The sequence below is a fragment of the Urocitellus parryii genome, chromosome 9 (genome assembly GCF_045843805.1).
Source record: "Urocitellus parryii isolate mUroPar1 chromosome 9, mUroPar1.hap1, whole genome shotgun sequence".
NCBI lineage: Eukaryota > Metazoa > Chordata > Mammalia > Rodentia > Sciuridae > Urocitellus > Urocitellus parryii.
The window spans coordinates 87,314,549-87,335,998 of record NC_135539.1 but is presented as its reverse complement, the minus strand read 5'-3'; the positions used below and the strand labels follow the sequence as shown (position 1 = coordinate 87,335,998).

Below are 21,450 nucleotides of genomic sequence, written 5' to 3'. Positions count from 1 at the left end.
AGTTTTTCTGTTAACAGATAAAGCTGATTTTTCCTCTGTTTATAAAAAGAGCAACCCTTCTTCATAATTGAGTTTGACATGAGATAGTAATATATCTATTAAAGGCTTCCGTAATTAAGATTTGCTTGTAAAATGATTTAAGCCACCTTTCTTCTAACTTGTAAATCAATTGAACAGCAGCTCATGCATCCATTACTGAAACATTTGTTAAAAGCCTGCTGGTAGGCATACCGAGGGAAAATTCTGAGTGATCTAAGTAATAGTTCTGTCCATGGTTACTGAGGAGTAGTTACAGTTATATTCATTTTAAAGAGAAAGACCAATTCAGGAAGACTTTGCATAGCTTTTCGGAGGGCATGTGAAATTATTTAATAGTATTTGCTTCTTGATTCAGTATTTTAGTTTTATCCTAGACTATTCCATAATTATTTAAATTAATACAATTTAACTTAAGAATTGAAACAAAGATGTAAACAAATACAAAAAACCATAAATAATCACAGTTCACCTATAATTAGGATTACCACAGTGTATTTCGGATCCATTTTGATAAACTGAATGTTGTTGATGTATTTATATTTCAATGTTATTTGAGAAAGTTGTTTCAATTTAATAAGCAGTTACTAAGAAATATTTGAAAACATGTTTAGGAAACTGATTTTTTTAAATAAATGTGATTTATTAAGTCTATACATTTCTATAAAATGTTTCTCATATATATATAATAGCATTTGAAATACATATGGTTATTTCAATAACCACAAAAATCACAAAAAATTATGCCAAGAAAGAACTATGTGCTATTTAATTTTGGGAAAGTATACTGTCTGGCATTTCATAGACACTCAATGAAAGATGGTGGATAAATATATACATATATATATTTGTGAATGAACGAATAAACAAAATTTTGATGAAAGAGACCAAAAATGTCTCTTTCTTATGAGAAAGATAACTGCATTATCCAAGAAGGACAATCCATACATTTTCAGATCTAGAAGCCAATTGTTTACTTAAACTCAGTATTTTAGAAATGTGTTCATAATTTCCTTCATCATAATGTTCTGTGTAGTGATTCTTTTATCAGAGAAACATAACTCTTTATTTTCTAAGTTTACCAAATCAGACTTTAGTCTGTGACGCTGACCATCATCCCTAACCTTATATTTCCACTGGCACTCTTACAATCTCTTAGATATTAATTTTAAACAAACATCTATAGAAATGTATTAAAAAAAACTAGATTTGCAAAAGGACTTAGACATTCCCATGCACATGAGTATGAGGAAGAAAATAATATGTAGAAAAGCAGGATCATCTTTTATATTTTATCTATAAATTGCTTCCTTCATCTTTGTTTTGCTTTCAAAATATGTTAGCTGTTGACCTCTTTTGCCTTATATGGAGAAGAATAAAATAACAAGTAGACATCTAATTCATTCAAAATGATTAGTCCTTGTATTCCCAAAAGATAAAATACTAGCAGACTTGGTAATGATAGACTGAAAATAATAATTACTTTTATTTAAAATATTATAGGTATCCATTAGAAATAGAAGTCAAAATTATTCACTTCGGGGGACATCATTATTCATGTAAATTGCAAATATCCTGTGGTTTACTTTTATCTAGCTCAGAATATAAAGGAACATTTGATCTTGGAATATAAAGAAATATTTGTTACAACTGATTTACAGTCAAACCTATTACCAAACAAAATGTCAAACAGAATATCCTCAATTTGCCTACATCCATTAATACAAAATACTTACACTGCTTTTGACATCTTTCAGCTTTGGGAGAATGTCTAATCCAAAGCCATCTGCCTGTCCCCGAGTTTTATTTCCACCATTCATGTAGTTGCCAAAGGCAAGAACCAAACCTAGAACCTGCATAACCCCTGGGCCATTTTTTAATGTCTGTAAAACAGGATAAAGAACAAAGTTTTTCTTAAACGAAGTTTTACTTGAAACACCAGAAATCAATGCTAACTATTAACATTATAGTAATAGTTTTGGGTCACAACCAAACTTTGTCCTTCTTCATTACTATGCATATTTTAAGAGCAGTTTCTCTGAAGTTAACTTTAAAAAGTTAAAATGCTTGTGCCCACAAGCATTCAGATAAGCTTTTGTAAGTTGAGAAATGCCAATCTAGGCCTTTTCTGTGATGTAATTGCAAGGAAAACATATATGGCTGTAACGTGAACTACTACAAAATATCATCATCATCACCCTAATCGTATCTATGTCTAAAACGATATTATATTTTTGGCATAAATTGTGGAAAACCAAAAAGGAAAATTATAAAGATTCATTTCCAAATGAGTATACACTCACTTCTTTTGGAACATACTTTAATTTTTCATGTCATTTCCTCTGAAAATGTCTTTAATAACGTCTCTTCACTTTTCAAAAGCATTTACCACAACTAGAACAAAATAGTAATATTGATTTTTGAAAATCAAAAAAAAAGTTAATATTGGTTATTTCTGCCAAATATTTATTCTTAATTTTCAAAGAAATTTTTATCTTCTGTTGAATCAAATGGCTGCTCTAAATCTTTTGGTTAGAATATTTATGAATAATTTGTTGAGGGGCCATTCAAAAAACATTGAAGGGAAGGAAATATTATGCCTTTAAGTCACAGTCACTTGGAAGTCTGCTATCTAGAGGGACCATAAGAAGTGAAAATTCAGTTTTGGCAAAAGCAGACGTACGAAAGCTCTCCAGTGGCCAGCACACACTGGCCACACTCCCGCAACATGGTCCTGCAGCCCTGTTTGCCAATCTGACCATGTGCTTTGATCTTGAAGCTCAATCATAAATGTTCCCGTCTGTGGGATTGCTATCCCTCCAATTTAATGAGGACTTAGAGTAAATAAAACTTTTTTTGTAATATGAACATGACTGAACAGAATTAAATATCAGGACTCAAGCTTAGTTCTCTTTGGACCAGAACCTACCTCACATAATTTCTGTAGCAATTCTAGTTTTCGACGAATTGAGCAAATGCTTTCTGAAAACGTTGACTGGAACAGGATGCAAAAGACTCGCTCTGAAAAGTTGGGGATTAGTGACAGTTCATAAAGGAACCTAAGGAAATAAAGCCAAGTTAAGAGGAAAAATATAATTCATATAAACAGATGTTTATCCTCATCTCATCCAATTACATACTCAAGACATTGTTTTTCCAAATGGCAAGAACCCACTGTGGCCTTGATGCCCTCTGTAGGGCCCAAAGGCATGCTTACTGTTCAGGTTTGTCCAGAGACTTGGCATTTTCCTTGTCTTTGGAGGATCGGCCGTGCTTTTCAATTTTTTCCAGTTCATCTGACTGAGCTCTCTGGAAAAACAAAAGCCCAGCAGTTTCTTAAAATCTGGTCAATTGTATCCCTTAGGTAATGATGATCTTAATAGAGCAAAATGCTCCATATTTTCATATTTCTTAGCATATGTTTGTAGTAAAACTTGACTTAATTCACAAGGCATTTTAAAGTGTAAATATGTTTAATACAAACCAGATCATCCCCCAAACTCCCAAATAATGTTATTGACTATTAGTGATCTGCAAAACATTTATTCATTCAAGCATACTTTAAAACAATAGTTTTCCTTTCTTGTTATTGTGGCTGTTTATAATGCTCTCTAGAAAGCACAAGAATGTCATTTTAAAAATCATATTTCTTATTCAGAAATCAATTAAATTAAGTTTGGAAGCAATTTGATCCTTAAGTTTTTATAACTTATTTAACCTATTGCAATCATTGTGTACTCCTTTTTGTATTTTGGGGAAAGAAAAGTACTATTAAATTATTAAGACATGTAACAAAAATAAATGGTTTTGATCCCTTTGCTGAACTTGCTTTCTGAAACAAAAAATAGTTCCAGGCTAATTTTCTTCCTAAGTGTCTTCTTTCACCTTCTATAATGGCAAACTAAAAATTTGGTTTTTTAATGAAGGAGGATCATCTGCATTTTAACTGTAAGATAGAAGACTTTATAGTATATTAAGAAGCAATATCTATTTTCTTTTACAGAGCATTTGAATTATTTTTATTTGTATTCTTGTCTTTATTGTACAATTCACAAAGATGTTTCAAGAGTTCAAATAATACATTTTCTAAATGCATTAAGGAGTAATCGAATATTACCACATTCTGAGTTTTAATCCAGTTCTCAGAACTTAATATTCCTTATAATTTTTTTTTTAAACAGAAGAGCAACTCAGACAAGAACTGCTGTCGAAGATGAAGTCGCATCATCAAAACAAAGCTGCATTTTGCTCTGCATTTACTAATCATATTGAAATGTAGGTTTGCAGTTGGTAGGATTAATGAAGACTTGTTAACTCAAAAGAAGTTTCTTATAACTGAGGACATATGGGCCAGAGAAAAGTTGGTTTTCTGACAATGTGATACATTTTGCTTTGGAATGTGATACAGCAAAAGGATACAAAGATGAAGGTGAATTGTAATGTAAATGTCCCAGACTACTCCAAAACCTAAGAATCACTTTTTTTTTTTTCAGAATTTCAGTTGCAAAGTAATGTAATGTTACTTTGCCCCCATTTACTGGGAGTAATATTGCCTGATTTACTTCTTGGTTTCCTGGAGTCAGTCTCACAGACACCATGAGGATGTCACTTAAAGTCACATTACAAAATGATCTTTTGAAAATGACAATATCCATCTTACTAGCAAACTAAAGAACAGGGTAAAATTATAAAAGGACATTAAAGCTAAGAATACTGACAAGGTAAGAGTTACCACAGGATTCACAAGTCCACACCTGAATAGGGTGCAGAAAGATTTACAATTTAAATAACTCCTTTAAAAGAAATGGGAGTTTTTAATCAAAGCAGTTGTTCCCTTGCTTTTTCCAAGCCCAACCTCATTCTATACCTAAAATCTCATCTAACATGATACAATCTGGTGAAATACTTATATTTTTTTTATTTGATTTTGTTTCTTGAACTTGACATGGACCTAACCTAGCTATGTGCTGGTACATGGAGCTGAATGACTAGAAATCCACTCCACAGGTCTAGCAACTTTCCCTGTATCCAACCAACAAAAACCTTAAGGACAGCTACCAGAGAGAAAAGATGGCCAAGGTAAATCAGAATAATTGAAGTTATAAAGGAAGAAATAAAATTCCTCAATGCATTCCCAGCAAAGTGACTTTCTATTAGTATTATATTCACATCCCAAACTATTGAGCAGGTATGAATTACTAGTTGCACAGCCATTTATACCTTGCACTTTACAAAGAAATAGACCTTTTCCAAACTATAACAAAACAGACCATTTTTGCTCACTTCAGAAAGAAACAAAGCTGCTCTGGACTGTCAGTATTTTGTATGGCTACAGAGGGAACATTTATCCATGTCCCATAACCTTTTTTCTTCTCAACAACTGTATAAACATGATGCAGTACCTTCTATTTGCTTTCCTTTCTGGAGCTTAGATAAGGTAATCAACCAATATCTATCTATCTCTCTGTCTCTCTCTCTCTCTCTGTCTCTCTCTCTCTCTCTCTCTCTCTCTCTCTCTCTCTCTCTCACACACACACACACACACACACACAGAGTAAATTCTCTTTCATGGTACTAACACTTATATTAGTCCATTTTCACTGCTATAATGAACTATCTAAAGAAGGCTAACTTTATAAAGAAAAGAGGTTTATTTAGATCACAGTTTTAAAATCTGAAAGTCCAAACAGCATGGCACAGGCTTTGAAGAGGGCCCCACAGTAAATGGGGAATGTATATGTGAGAGTGAGAGATCACATCTCTAAATAAAAGGAAAAAAGTGGTTTGGGAGTCCACCTCATTCTTATAAATTGCTCCCCTTAAGAGAGCTCAAGGGTCCCATGAGAGTCAAGGATTTCTAGGAGAGCTATTCCAATTCTTTCTGAGGACAGTGCCCTCAAGGATCTAAGGTCCTCTCACCAGGCTCCACCTCTTAAAACTTCTATCACCTCCCACACCACCACAAGCTTCCAACACATGAAGCTCTGGGAAACACACTCCAACCACGTCCAAACCATGACAATGATGGATGAGCAAACACTGAACCAGGACTCCTGGGGGAAACCCAGGGTTCCGGTGAGCCTCGTTTTCATCAACTGATCGAATGAATGTAACCTTCTGTAGGTTCAAAGAAGCTTTTTGAAATATATAATATTGATTCATTAATGCTGAACGTAACAGCCAACAGCACCATAATTCATGCCTGAACAAATTTGTTTAACTTACAGAATTTTCCTCTAAGGCACATCACAGCATTCTTATCTTAAGAGCACTAGACAGCTCTTCAACACTATTTTTAGGAGCCATTTTAGCCAGCAAAATCACTAACCAAAAGCACAAAAATGCAAAAAACGTGGCACTAAATAGATTACAGAAAGAATATTTGTTTACTCTATGAGAGCTGAAACAAGAAGGCAGAATGTTGCCTTGTTCAACCTCAGCTGAGAACATGCACTTTAGGAGACTCAAATGCTTCAGGGCATGTCCTCAAATAACCATAAAACCTCCGGGGATATTGATTTTAAGGTTATAAATATATTTTCTATTTGGTTCTGGAATTGAACCCAGGGGCAGTTTATCCAATGGGCTACATCTCTAGCCCATTTTTATCTTTTATTTATAGACAAGTTCTTGATAGGTTGCCTTGGACTTCACTACATTGCTGAGGCTGGCCTCAAACTTGTGGCCCTCCTGCCTGAGCCTCCTGAGTTGCCGAAATTATAGGCGTGCACCACTGTACCTGGCTTACAAACATATTTTAGTGAGTAGATGAATTTATCAATATGAAATCCACAAATAATGAGGATCAAGTCTGTATGAATCATCACTTCACAAACACACACCCATGAGAAGAGAGTGAGCATCATTGGATTATTATACATACCCTGGACTTTCTTCAACAAATTACTTAAGGAAAATGTATTTCTCTTCATATTACAACCATGGAAATGATTGATATGCAGAAAGATGGTGGTAGCACACCTGAATGCACACATTTGGAAATATTAATCATCTTAAAGATGATTAAAGCTTGGTATATCTCAGAAGTGACCTTGGCATATCTCAGAAGTCCCCTTGTAGCCTGTATACCCCTACTATGGCTTGAATGTATTTCTAGAACAGTTTATGTGTTGGAAAATTTATCCTCAAATTCTTGTTTATGGAATTTGGAGGCAGAACCATTGGGAGGAAATTAGAATTAGATTAGGTCATAGGGTGGGACCTCCAATAATGATTTTAGTGGCTTGTTTGCTTTATGTATGTATGTATTGGGAACTGAACCCAAGTGCACTTTACCACTGAGCTATACCCCCAGCCATTTTTAGTTTTTATTTTGAGCCAGGGTCTGGCTAAGTCATTTAGTGCCTCATTAAATTGCTGAGCCTGGCCTTGAATTAGTGATTCTCCTGCTGCCTCAGCCTCCTGAGCCAGTGGGATTACATGGATTAGAGGCTTTACAAGAAGAAAAAGGCCTAAGTTAGCTTGCTTGCTGTCTCACCATGTGTTGTTGCCCTCTGCCATATTATGATGTGGCATGATGCTGGTGCCATGCTCTTAGACTTCTCAGCTTCTAGAACTGTGAGAAATAATTTGTCTTCATAAATTACCTAGTTCTCAGATGTTTTGTTATAGCCACTGAAAATGGGCTAAGGAACATTCAAACAAAGTTCAGACGTACAATGAATATTCATTGTTTAAATGAAGACTGGTCCATAGTGGAAGAATGGTGTATCTGTAATTTTGTTGACTATATTTTTGATGCAAGGTTTAAAATAGCTATTTGTGAAGAACCAAACTACTACTCACAGTATAGTATGTTGCATTTTTTTTAAAGAATCATAATTGTCAAGTGCCTCATTCAAAATGACTCCCTCTTTTATTTCTCAAAAAATGTTTTAGAAAGGAACGTCACCACAATATCATAGGAGTCAACATCAGAAAGATGATCCAGCTGATATGTCATGGTGGGGATATATATTAGGTAATAGGAACATGAGACAGGCTTCAAGTTTGGACCTTCGACAAATTACTATTGCTCTCCTGCTGTCTCATCCTACTATTATGGTGTGGAAGAAAACAAAAGCTAGAAAATTCCAGCTCCTGCATTCAGGAAGTTCATACAGGAGGCAGACAAATGAATACATGTCATAAAATAGTGTGATGGACAATAACTAAATTGTAGAACCAACCTAGATGCCCTTCAGATGAATGGATAAAGAAACTGTGGCATATATACACAATGGGATATTACTCAGCATTAAAAGAGAATAAAATCATGGCATTTGCACATAAATGGATGGAGATGGAGAATATTAGGCTAAGCAAAGTCAGACAATCCAAAAAAAGCAAATACCAAATGTTTTCTCTGATACGTGGATGTTGATCCATAATTGGGATGGCGGGGGGGATTGGGAGAAGGGAAGAATGGAGGAATTTTAGATAGGGCAAAGGGGATGGAGGAAAAGGGAGGGGAATGGGGTAAGAAAGATAGTGGAATGAGGTGGACATCATTACCCGAAGTACATGTATGAAGATATGAATGGTACTCTACTTTGTGTACAACCAGAGACATGAAACATTGGGCTCTATAGGTATAATATGAATCGCAATGCATTCTGCTGTCATGTATAACAAATTGGGATAAATAAATAAATTTTAAAAATAGTGTGATGGGTGTTCCTTTAGTGGTACTAAGCAATGTTTGCATGGTAGTGATAATTTAGAGAACATGGAACATTTAGAATCTACAAATAGTTCTGGAGAACTGCGAAGGCAAAAGATAAACCATCCAAAATCAGCTACCCTTGAGTCACAAAAGACGAGATCCCTGGAGATCAAAGATGAAAGTTAGACAAGGACAGACCCTGCAGAGGACTCACAAGTCAAAGAGAAGGATTGAAAAGCCAGAGAAGAGGCCACGTGACAGAAGAGGTCAGAGATAGATGATGGGTTGGTGGACCAAGAAGGCCCTCCCCAGATGCCAGTGCATCTGGAGGACTTCCCAGCCTCCAGAACTGTGAGAAACAAATTTATTTTTTTAAATTACCCAGTCTCAAGTATTTTGAGAAAAAAGAACACTTTAATTCTCAGGGATGGGAGCGAGTGTAAAAGGGAAGAACTAAGAGGATTTTTTTAAATTTATATATGACAGCGGAATACATTGCAAATACAGAAAACAATACTGTTCTGTTTATGAGCTTGACTTTGTGAATGAATTTGGAGATGAGATCAAGGTTTAGAAGAGATGATGAAAAAAGAAGAGTGGAAAAGCTTTTGAAAGAACCATATGTGTGGACTGCAAACATGGGAGAGAAGAAAAGGGACTATAATTAAACAGGAATGAGCCAGGCAATGAAAATAAAGAGGGGAGGAGTCCTGCAGTGGTGAAAGATGGGGGAGGGATCAAGTTATTAGGAAAATAACTAGGGTACAATGCAAAGATCAAGATTAGAGAAGCTGCAGTGAAGACAAGGAGGAAAAAATATGTACCTCCTAAATATCTTAAAAAGATACCAACATGCTAGACATAGGTCACCAAAGTCCCCCAGATGCAGCTTGCCTCTTTGCCATTACCACGGTCACATGACATGGCAGCTCCCTCCCTCCTCTACAATGCCCTTCCACACAGGGCTTCCTCAGAGCCAAAGGCTCTAATTTATCACATGCTCATTCTTCTCCCATTGGGGAATCATTTTCTGACCCAAAGACCATTTTCCAACTACTTTTCCTCAGGAGCACTTATGGCCATTCTGATTTTACATTTATTTTTGTGAATCTCTGATTAATGTCTTCCCCGAAGAGAGATTTGAAGATTCTGTGAGGGCAGGGACATTATCCAAATCCTATCACCTTAGCCTCCTCATGGCACTCCTCAGAAGGACCAGAGACATTCCTCTGCCTGGATTCTTTAAGCAAGCACTAGATTCATAATAATATCAGAGTTGAAAAGAAACACACGATCATTGACTTTAGCAGTTCTCAAGTTTTTAAACTTGGGATGCTTTTCACTTCTAAAAATTATATATGAATTCAAGGTAATTTGGGAGCTTATAGATTATATCTATTAATATTTACCATATTAGATATTAAGACTGAGAAAAGTATAAAATACCTAATTCATTCAAATAATAATAAAAACCTATTACATATATAACATACTTAATTTTTAAAAATCTACACTAAGGGAGTAGCAATGTTTTACAATTGTTTAGTATCTGGCCTAATAGCTGGGACTTGTATCTGGTTTTGCATTCCATTTCTTGTGACAACGTCATTTGAAAGAATCTTAGGAAGAAAATCCAGCTTTACTCAGGCAGGAAGTAAAAAAGTGAATGGTACTTTAAAAGTTTTGTTTTGGGGTAGATGTGGATATTTTTTGATGCTACACTAATTCCTTGCAATATAGAATATAAAATTGTTATCAATTAACATTTTACATAAAAACCTATTCTCTCCTACAGTTGGAATGATCATTTGCAAAATGATGACTGAGTTACAGAGAGACTCCAAATTTTTAAGATATAAAAAAAAACAAGATCAGTTATTTTAAAATACTACTTCCAATATCATCAAAATAAGTCTTATATAATGAAGAAACTGTCAATCTCATGGTGGCAGACATAAAATTTCCAAACATCTAATTGCTTTAGAACTTGAATTTTATCATTGGCAATAAATACTGTTTTAATTTGTTTTTCTTTTCAAGTGACAGAATTACTTTGTTCTTAACAAATACCAATGTATGCATAGCCACAGTTTTATAACCATGTTTGCAAACAGAAATGGTGTTTATTAAAAAAAACAGTTCAATTAACAACTTAATTAAACAAGTGCTTTTTAATAAAAATAGCTATTGTACTTTGTTATTTGAAAAAAAATGCTTCATGTGTACTTTGTGTGTTGCTACAGGGAACATTAGAAAGATGCACTCAAGAGCTGAGTTTTAAGAAAATTAATGATTTTGACTGTCTTTTCACAGAAACTGGCTTTTTCCCTGTGAGTGAACAGCGGTGAAGAATTACAATGACAACTTGATTTGTAGTTATGCTTTGATTTATGCTGAGGTGCCAGGAGTTTAACCTATTATTGCCATGCTAGTCAGGTTTCCATGACTGTCATTAATACCTGAGATAATTACAAAGAGAAAAGGTTTATTTTGGACCACTGTTTTAGAGGTGATCCATGATTGATTGGCTCCACTATTCAGGGCCTGTGGTGGCACATGATGGTAAAGTACATAATGGAACAAAACCATTCACTTCATGGACAGGAAGCAAAACAGAGCAAGGAGGGAGCCAGTCTTACAATCCGCCTCAAGGTCATGCCCCCAATGACCTTGGACCTTCCAATAGGCCCCACTTTTCAAAGCTCCACCACTTTCCAAAAGTACTACATTGGGAACCAAATTATTAACTCATAAGCCTTGGAGAGATAGTCAAGACCCACTGCTTTTGTACATTCAGTGCAAACAACTACACTGCCTAAGAGTCAAACAAGATCTCAGTGTTTAAAAAAAAAAAAAAAAAAAACAAAAGATCTCAGTGTTGTTATGAGAATGGATTTGACTCTTCTGGAAAGGACTGTAGCAATCCCTGGGTATCCATGGAGCAAACTTTGAGAAGTAGTATTTGGTATAATTTTCCTATCTAGCTTACAATTAAATTCTCTTCCACCACCACCCCTCCACTTACGTGCTTTGGGTGACAAGTTTCAAACTATTCACTACATCTGTAAAAAACACTATCCAAAAGCAAAATCAAAAATAAACAAAAAGCCAAGCATAGTGGCACACACCCATAATCCCAGCACTCAGGAGGCTGATGCAGGTGGATTGTGAGTTCAAAGCCAGATTCAGCAATTTAGCAAGGCTCTAAAGCCACATAGTAACACCCTATCTCTAAGTAAAATATAATAAATAGCTGGGAATTATCAAGAATACAAGCAATAATAAATGTTGGTGAGGACGTGTGTGTGTGTGTGGGGGGGGGAAGTACACTCATACACTGTCGTTAGGACTGCAAATTGGTGCAACCACCATGGAAAGCAGTGTGGAAATTCCTCAGAAAATTTGGAATGGAACCATCATTTGATGCAGTTATCCCACTCCTTAGTATTTATCCAAAGGATTTAAAATCAGCACACTACAGTGGTACAGCCATATCAATGTTTATAGCAGCTCAATTCACAATAGCTAAACTATGGAACCAGCCTAGGTGCCCTTATTCAGATGAATGGATAAAGAAAATGTGCTATATATACACAATGGAATATTACTCAGTCATAAGGGAAAATTTGCGGGTAGATGGATGGAAATGGAGACTATTCATGCTAGTGAAATAAGCCAATCCCAAAGAACCAAAGGCCAAATGTTTTCTGATATGCGGATGCTAATTTACAATAAGGGGATGGGGTGGGGAAGAATAGAAGTACTGTGGATTAGACAAAGGGGAATGATGGAAAGGCAAGGGGAATGGAAATAGGAAAGAGAGTAGAATGAAGTTATACACAACTTTCCTATGTTTATATATGAATACACCACCAATGTATTCCACATCAGGTACAACCAGAAGAATGGGAAGTCGCACTCCAGGTATATACAATATGTCAAAATACATCCTACAGTTGTGCATAACTAAAAAAGAACAAATTTTTAAAAATATATCTTAAATATATATTTATTTGAACCTAATTTTTTAAAAATAAATACATGCATTAAAAACAGGGGGGGTGGGTGTCTGTGGATGTGACTCAGTGGCTAAGCATCCCTGGATTCAAACACTGGTACCTGCCTCCCCACAAAAAAATTACAGAAAAATATTCCCTCTATTTGCAGACATTGGAACTTATGTAAATCTGAGTTCCAAATCTCTTTCAAATATGAGAAAACAAAATTTTCCTCCTTGGTCTTCTGTGCCGAGTACCCATTTTTTTCCTTAGAGTTTATATGGCATGAATGTGAGTCCCATCACAGTCATGGTTACTCACTATGTTTCTGATTATTCATTAGGGAGGCACACATAAGACCGTGCCCTTTACCCAAGTGTGAGCCAAGCCTCTCATGGTGGAGTTTCTCAACCACTGTTTCAGAAAGACTGTTCAACTACATTCTTAAAAGGGACTCCATTTCCTTCGATTTATCATAGACTAAGACCTACAAGTTATTTTTCATATTTTTAGGCTTCACTCCGTTTCTCTCATTTTGTGTCTATGAAATTGATTATTCTGGACTCAAACATGATAACATGTTAATTTATTATTTTTGAAATAGCCATTAAATGTTTCTAAGAAATCTATGCCTTGATACAATAATGACATTCTCAGGTCAATCTGAGAAAGATTCATAATCGAGAAGACATAATTTTTATGTGTTTTGAAGAATATATCGACTCTAAATAGATGGAGAACTAAGCTCATTAATGTGCTGTAAATTTTCTCTGCTTCCTCTTAGAGGCACAGACATCTACCGTATAACCCACACCACTACTCCCAATCTTCTGCTTGAAATATGCTTTTCTCACCTTTGCTTGGCATATTTGGTTTTGCTTAGATATCGGCCTGCCCTGAATATCTTGATGCCATTGTAACTACTCTCATCTCCAAGATGGTAGCACAGAAACTTCCATGTTTTTTTTTTTCTATGCTGCATGTAACACAATGTCCTTATGGTGATATACATACATGTCTATTTTTTCTATTGAGTGGAATTTAAGCTTTTTGAGGAAAAGGATCATGCTTATATATCTCGGTATCCTAGTAACTAATATGGATCAGTGTATACTTACAAGTCATTACTTTTTTTAAACATCAAGAAATTGTCAGTAATTGAATAAGGGAAAAAAAAACAAGAAGGAGGCTTCCAGAGTTAGAGAGAAAGAACAGGAAAATACCAATAGCATAATATCAATAGCACAAGAAACATTAAGGATGGATAATGCCAATTGCTTATCATCATTCTTACAGTGTAAAGAGTCTTTAAGAGATAAAATAAACTCTAAAATAGACAGCTGCACATGAAATGGAATCACTCCTTCCAGATGCTAATACACAAATAAGTAATAAATAAGAAAGCTAAGCCCAGCCAAGGTCCATATGAACCCACTCATCCATACATTCATCCAACAATTCTCTCTATATGAAGGGATGCTAGTGATCTATCTGGAGTTTTATTAATGATGATGGGAGTCATTTATCGAAGTTCATTCATTCTTCTGATTTACATATCAATTAATAACATAAAAGAATTTCCAGGTTCCAAATGTTCAACTGACCAACCTTCCCTGTCCAAGTCTTGTTCACTTCCATTCAGGGAGTTTCCTTCCAAGATGACATCAGTTCAGTCTCTATTACTACAACTATTATCTTTAGCTATTTCATGTCTTTAACTAAACACCCTCCCTTTCCCATTTTCATCCAGAACATCTGCAGAACTGTACCAGAGTATCCACTTTAAGATTTACTGCCTACAAATAAATGAAATAGACCCCAATTGCTTCTAACCTGGATGCTTTCAACAGCTACTAGAGTCATCATACTAAAACCATGTACCCCCTTCACCTAATCACTGACCAGTACAGACCCAGATTCCCTTCTGTCATTACTAATTCCACCAAATATTCTGACCTCCACCACTCTAGACCCAGAGACCCCCCTGCATCTGAATTCAACTAACTTATCTCCTAGGAAAAAAATTACTACTTCTTAAAGAGAGGAAGAGATTTAGATGGGGTATATTGACATTGACTCATATCCAGTTTTGCTACCTGAGTCTATCAATTATGCTAAGCAAATTTTTCTCAAATGATGTTCAATAGAACAACTTATGATTGCTGATATTCATTAGGAATTGCTTTATATCCATTTTGTAAACTCATGATGCCAAATATTCTTAGAAGTTGTGTTGTTGAAAAGACTATCGAATTTTTCCTCAAATTTAATCAATCACAAAATGTATGTATGTGAAAGACAAGAGGTGAGGGATGGAGGGAGAGAGAGAATACACAATAGTAATATCTCCAAGAAATCAGTGTTCTAAGGGACACAAAGTGGAAATACTGAGCCAGGCCAAATTTATTCAGTTTCTTTCCAATTTCACAAGGTAGTCATGCTAAATTTTTGCCTCTTTCCTCAAATATCATCACCTCTGTCACTTTTCTATTTATTAAGAGATCTTGCTACATAGTATTGTTCCTTTTGATTACGTTATATCCACTTCTTATAGATGTCCTCTCACTCTTTTGCTGACCCCTCTGAGTCTCTTAGTGCCAGGTCTTCATTCCCTGTTCCTGACCCCTATATAGCTTATATCTTTAGCTTGTGTTCCCTTCCCAATCCCCTGTTTCCCTTCCATTTCCAGACAAGCAACTACTTTCTCAATATTTTCCCCTGGATATCTCAGAAGCACCTGGGGATAAAATAAATCTAAAAACAAACTCATGTTTCCTTCTCCCCAAACCTTTGATGTTCCTTATTCTAATAAACTGGAAAACCTAGCCAGAGACATGGGGGGTCATCTAGATAGTTCTGTATTTCACTTCCATATCCAATGAGTTGAGTTTCAGATCACGTCCACTGTCATCATCCTTGCCCCAAATACTACTGTGTCTCTGTTTAGCTACTTCAGTATCATGTGTGTTCTTCCTATAATTTTGCTGGATATCTCTCATAGCATCAATGTGATTTTTTAAAAGAAGATCCAAATCAGAACATGTACTCACACACGTAAAGTTCCTTAATGGTTAGTCATTGTTCTAGAATAACACCACAGACTTTAACATAACACATCATAGACTATAAACACTCCCTTTATTTTCTGCAATGCTTCTCATGCCATGCTCCCACTTGCTGAGTATATTTCATCCTCAATGATTTCCCACTGTTTCTCAATTAGAACAGGTTCCTTTTTCATGAATGCCATTCCTTAAGCCTAAAATATCCCCTATGCCACTCATCTTCCATATCTAACACCTCAGCTTTAATCTCACTACTTTGGAGAGTCCTTCCCTGCCTTAACCGACCAAGCTGAATCCTCCTAACATATTCTACTTGTAGAAATGTATTTTTCCTTCATAGTACATATCCCAACTGTAAATAAACATTTAAGGCCTGATACTCACATTGAAAGGAAAGCTCCCTCAACAAAAGGATGATGTCTATTTTTGTTCATAATTGTATACAACAGCATAGAGCATATCCCTGAAATAAAGCACTCATTTAATAAAGATCTAATAGAATAATGAATGAATGGAGTTTATTACATATAAACACCATCAAACTTCTGCACTTCTCCCTATATTTTTGCTCTTCTTTCAGTCTCACCTTTCCTTCCATCTCTTTGCAACAGAAATAATTAGCAGGAGTTGAAATGGGTACAGTTCCAGAAGAGTCTGGAACTAGTAGAGTCTGGAAGTAGTAGAGACAAACATAATACTTGAGAATATAAATGATAATGGCCAGGAATCTTGCACGTATGTCCAATGGCTAAGTGGCTTTTCAGGTATCTGAAAGTCTTGAAAATTTAACCACATATTGGTAGACAAGTGAGAAACCCAAAATTCAGAGCCAGGTACACATGAGATAATGTCCAAAATCACTTCACTTCCTAAATAAGGTCAGTGAAGGAAAACATATAGAAGTTCTACATCCTTATTAACAGAGCTATCTATTTCTTCCTTTAATTAATGCATTGCTCAATTAAATTTCAATTGATGCAATCAAGGATAATAACAAGGGAGGATTGATGACCCTATCAAGCATAAAACATCAAAACTATCAAATTTCAACTCAGGAACTAATTTTAGTAGCAACTAAGTTCACAGCAGATATTTACAGTCTTCTGCATACACTATAATATTTCTAGTCTTAAGTATATTACTGAAATATTATCATAATAAAAGAATTTAAGGATGGTCTAATGAACATATATTGCATCAGATTGGCAAAATGTATTGCTTACTAGTCGACAATACCATTTCCCTAAGGCTTGCCTGTCATCATAGAAAATTACTGGGAAATGGTTAGGGTATGTTTTTCATGAAGAACTAAATAGTTATAAAAGAGTTGATATGCAAGAACCACTTTCTGTACTCTACCAAGCTTAAAGATTTGTTAACATTCTCAAAAAGAAGGGACAGATTACAGAACAGAATATATATAAAAACAATGGGTAGAAGAGACAGAGAACTTATAAACAATTTGACACCACACACGAGGATGTGCAATTCATGTTCCTCTGAGGGGAGATCTCCTGACAGACCCAAAGAAGCTTTAATAAAAGGAAGCAAATAAACATTTCCATTATTGAACAAAGTTTAGAATCAACACAAAACACAAGAAAAATAGTAGCAGAAATCAGAGCTAGAATTCAGTCAACATAAAAGTACTCCAGAAATAATTTTTATTAATTAATGATTTATTCTTCATATACATTTTTAAAGAATTTGATGACAATAATAACACGCACTTTCTTCTTTCCTCTCTTTTTAAGTAATAGAAGCCTTGAGAATCTCTTCATTTCAGGTCAGTACATAGTGAAGACAAGTCAGTAACTGGAACAGCATTTCTCAGGAGATTGTGACTATAACGTGGGCAGAATACAGCAATCCTGTAACCTTTCTACTCAAGCATATATGGTTTCCTAACTACAGACATATGGCACATTTCTCCCCACTCAAAACATCACAGTATTTATGATCTACCTTTCTTTTTTAGGGGGTGGGACTTGAAGTGCCTTGTAAAATATTTTGCATTAAACTATTTTTTTCATAAATTGATAGCACTTAATTCTGGTTTAGTAATTAAAATTGTACGTATATTTGAGCTGCCTAAAAACCTTATATTCTCCTTGCAGAAGAGGGTTAGTTGTTATGGTTTGAGTAAGAGGTATCCCCAAAACCTCCTGTGGTAATGCAAAATGTTTGTAGATAAAATGATTGGATTATGAGAACTGTGACTTAATCAGTTCATCCTAGTTTGAATGGACTGACTGAGCAGTAAGTGTAGACTAGTGGGTTATGGTTACAGAAGGTAAGTGACTAGTGGTATGGCCTGAGAGGATTCATCTTTTCTCCCCCCAACCCCATCTTCTCCCTCAATCTTTGTTCCCTGGCTTCCACAAATAGAGTAACACTTCTCCACCATGCCCATCTATGGACTGAGACCTCTAAAACCATGAGCCCCAAATAAACTTCCATTCTTCTAAATTGTTTTTGTCAGGTATTTTGATCACAGAGAAGAAAAGCTGACTAAAACTAGGGTAATAGCTAGCCAAAGCCGTTTCTCAGAAGTGTATTATGTACAAAAAATACAAGTTGGAAAATAAAATATATACACTCTATGCATAAAGAAATTTTCAAGGCGTTAATATACATTACTTTATATACATTATCTTTAATATGTAACTATTATGTAATATATTTTAATATTACACAATATGCACAGAGATTCCTAAGAATGAAACCACTAGATGTAGCTAAGAAAAAATTTACTTAAAAAAAAATAAAAGAAAAATCATACTTCAACTTTATCAAAGGTTCACTGTTTTAGTCAGGTTTTTCACTGCTGTAACCAAAAGACCTGACAAGAACAATTAGAGGAGGAAAAGTTTATTTGGTTCATGGCTTCAGAGGTCTTAGTCCACAGATGGCCAGTTCCATTCTCTGGGCTAGAGGTGAAGCAGGACAACATGTTGGAAAGGTATGGAGGACATGGCAACCAGGAAACAGAGGGACAAAATATAAACCCCAAAGTCAAAACCTCCATGGAACTATCTCCTCTAGCCTATCTATCGATCCCTATCTGTTTACAGTTATTGCTCAGAGATTCCCTATCAGTTGATGAATGCACTGATTGGGTAAAAGCTCTCAAAACCCAATCATTTCACTTCTAAACTTTCTTGTATTATCTTACACATGAGCTTTTGGGTGATTCCTCATATCTATACCAGCATATTCCACACCTGGCCCCGCAAAACTCATGGTCATCTCAAGTTCAAACTACATTTAGTCCGTTTTTCAAGAGTCCCCACAGTACTAAAGCTCCAGCATTATTCAAAAGTGTAAGTCCAAAGTCTCCTCTGAGACTCTAAGCTTACTCTCAGGATGAGCCTTTGTAAAAACCATAAGGGGTGTGTGTGTGTGTATGTGTGTGTATCTCCAGTATATAATGGCACAGAGTAAATAATTCCAGGAAGAAATAGGGGAATGAAAACAAGAAATTGGACCAAAGGAAGACCAAAACCTACCTGGGCAAACAAGTCCTATAGTTCCACATCTAGCATCTGCAGCACTTAGCATCATCATATTCTCTCAGAAGGGCTTGTGTACTCCACCTTTATGGTCCTGCTGGTTGCAGCACATATGGTCTCTCTCTCGGCTTGTTCCTGCTTAATTCCTGCATCTTTCCTTGACAGATATCTCACATTCCTGGCATTTCTTAATCGTGGGGGTCTCCACTGCAATTTGGGCTTTCTTCTCACATCTTCATGCATTGCCCTTTCAGGGACTGCACACAGGGATTCTGACCCTGTTATAGTCTGCTTGACCTCCTAGATCGTCCTTTGAAATGTGGGTGGAAGCCTCCATGATTCCCTAATTCAAGCATCCTGCATTGATGCAGAACCATCATCACATGGTTGACAACAAGGTCTGCCACCATCTTCAGAAGGAGCCAAGCCTCCTGTGACTATGAGGTCTCTGAGTGCTTGGGTAGATGATCATGGTAAAGAAAATTCCAATCCCCCAGGCCAATTCCATGCAAGCCATGGTCTCTTCTCAAAGGAATTTTTACTTTTATACTCTTGAGCCTGAGATGAGTGTGGTCTTGTAAATTTGTGAAATGCTGTTATGTTTTAGATATGGGGTATTCCCCAAAGCTCATGCATGAGACAGTGCAAGAAAGTTTAGTGATAAAATGATTGGGTTATGAGAGTCTTAACCTGATCAGTGCATTAATTCCCTGATAGAGTTTAACTGGGTGGTAACTATAGGCTGATATTGAAGGTGGGTCATGCATGAAGAGCATGTTTCTGGGGTATATATTTTGTCTCTAGAGATAGAATACTGTCTCTCTGTTTTTTGGTGCAATGTCCTGAGCCATTTCCTCAACCACACTCTTCCACTATGATGTTCTGCCTCACATATGGCCATGTGAGGCAGATGTGAGGAGAGCTGGCCATCCATCCATATACTTCTGAAACCATAAAGGCCAAATAAATATCTTCTCCTCTAAAATTGTTCTTGCCAGGTCTTTAGGCACAAACACAAACACATACAAAATTGACTAAAACATATGCACACTGGCCTACTGTTTCTTGGTAAAGTAGTTTTATTTAGTGTCTATAATCTCTTTAACAAATATAACTTAATAATTATAATTTCTTCACCCTAGTTTTACTTACACTTTTCTAGCAGAACTTCAAGTTTTTCAAATCTCTCTGCTCTGCTTTCTGCTCTTGATTATCACATTAAACTGGGCTAAAAACTGTCAGCAATATCTTTACCACCATCTGAATGCTATGCTTCTGCAAGATTAATTAGTTCATCATCTTTATAGTCAACCTCATAGAAGTCTCAGGATATGGGCAAAATGTAAACAACTTCTTTCTACATTTAACTTATTTGCACATCAAAATTAGTGTCCTCCTTATAAGTCAAGGAAGGATATGGAGAAACCCTTCCCTACTTTCGTTGCCAGAATATAACATGAATGGTCTCTGGTGCAATTTTTAATAGAGTCCTCCTCCTCTGAAACCTCATGAGCACAATTCTTACTGTTCATAGTGCTAACAGAATTTTGGTCTTTTGAGCGCCTACCAGATTAAGTTCTACTTAACATTCTAAAGCTTTTCCAGACTGCATCTCCAAATTTTTCAAAATTCCTCCCCACACAAACCAGCTCCAAAGGCTTCTGAGTCACATAATCAGGTTAGTCACAGCAAGAACCCCATTGCTGGTAACAATTTCTGTGTTAGTCAGCATTTTTTTTTGCTGCCATGACCCAAAGACCTTAGAAGAGGAAAGGTTCATTTGGTTTAACAGTTTTAAAGGTCTCAGTCTATAGACAGCCAACTCCATTGCTCTAGGCTTGAGGTAAGGCAGAACATCACGATGAAAGAGTATGAAGGAGGAAAGCAGCTGAAGACACAGAAATCAGCAAGAAAGGAGAGCTTTACTCACCAGGGACAAAATATAAACTCCAAAGGATGTCCCAGTGACTTACTTCCTGTAGCTACACCCAATCTGCCTACAGTTACCTCCTATTTAATCCATATCAATACATAAATACACTAATTAGGTAAAAGCTCTCATAACTCAATCATTTCACCTCTAAACTTTTTGTATTATTTTACATATGAGCTTTTGCAGGACACATCATATCTAAACTGTAACATTCCCCATTTTTGGAAAATCATATTAGAAA

The 21,450-nt window shown here is 35.8% G+C and overlaps 1 protein-coding gene across 2 annotated transcripts in view; it reads right to left on the bottom strand.

The window, feature by feature from the left end:
* The window catches only part of Fmn2 (formin 2), a 341,897-nt gene that overhangs the window by 122,973 nt on the left and 197,474 nt on the right, over window positions 1–21,450 (bottom strand). For both annotated transcript variants that reach the window (XM_026390773.2, XM_077803042.1), the window contains 3 exons: window positions 3,254–3,345; window positions 2,966–3,095; window positions 1,773–1,919 (listed from right to left, as the gene is read on the bottom strand). In XM_026390773.2, the coding sequence (XP_026246558.2) occupies window positions 1,773–1,919; window positions 2,966–3,095; window positions 3,254–3,345 (369 nt within the window). The remainder of the gene's footprint in view (window positions 1–1,772; window positions 1,920–2,965; window positions 3,096–3,253; window positions 3,346–21,450) is intronic.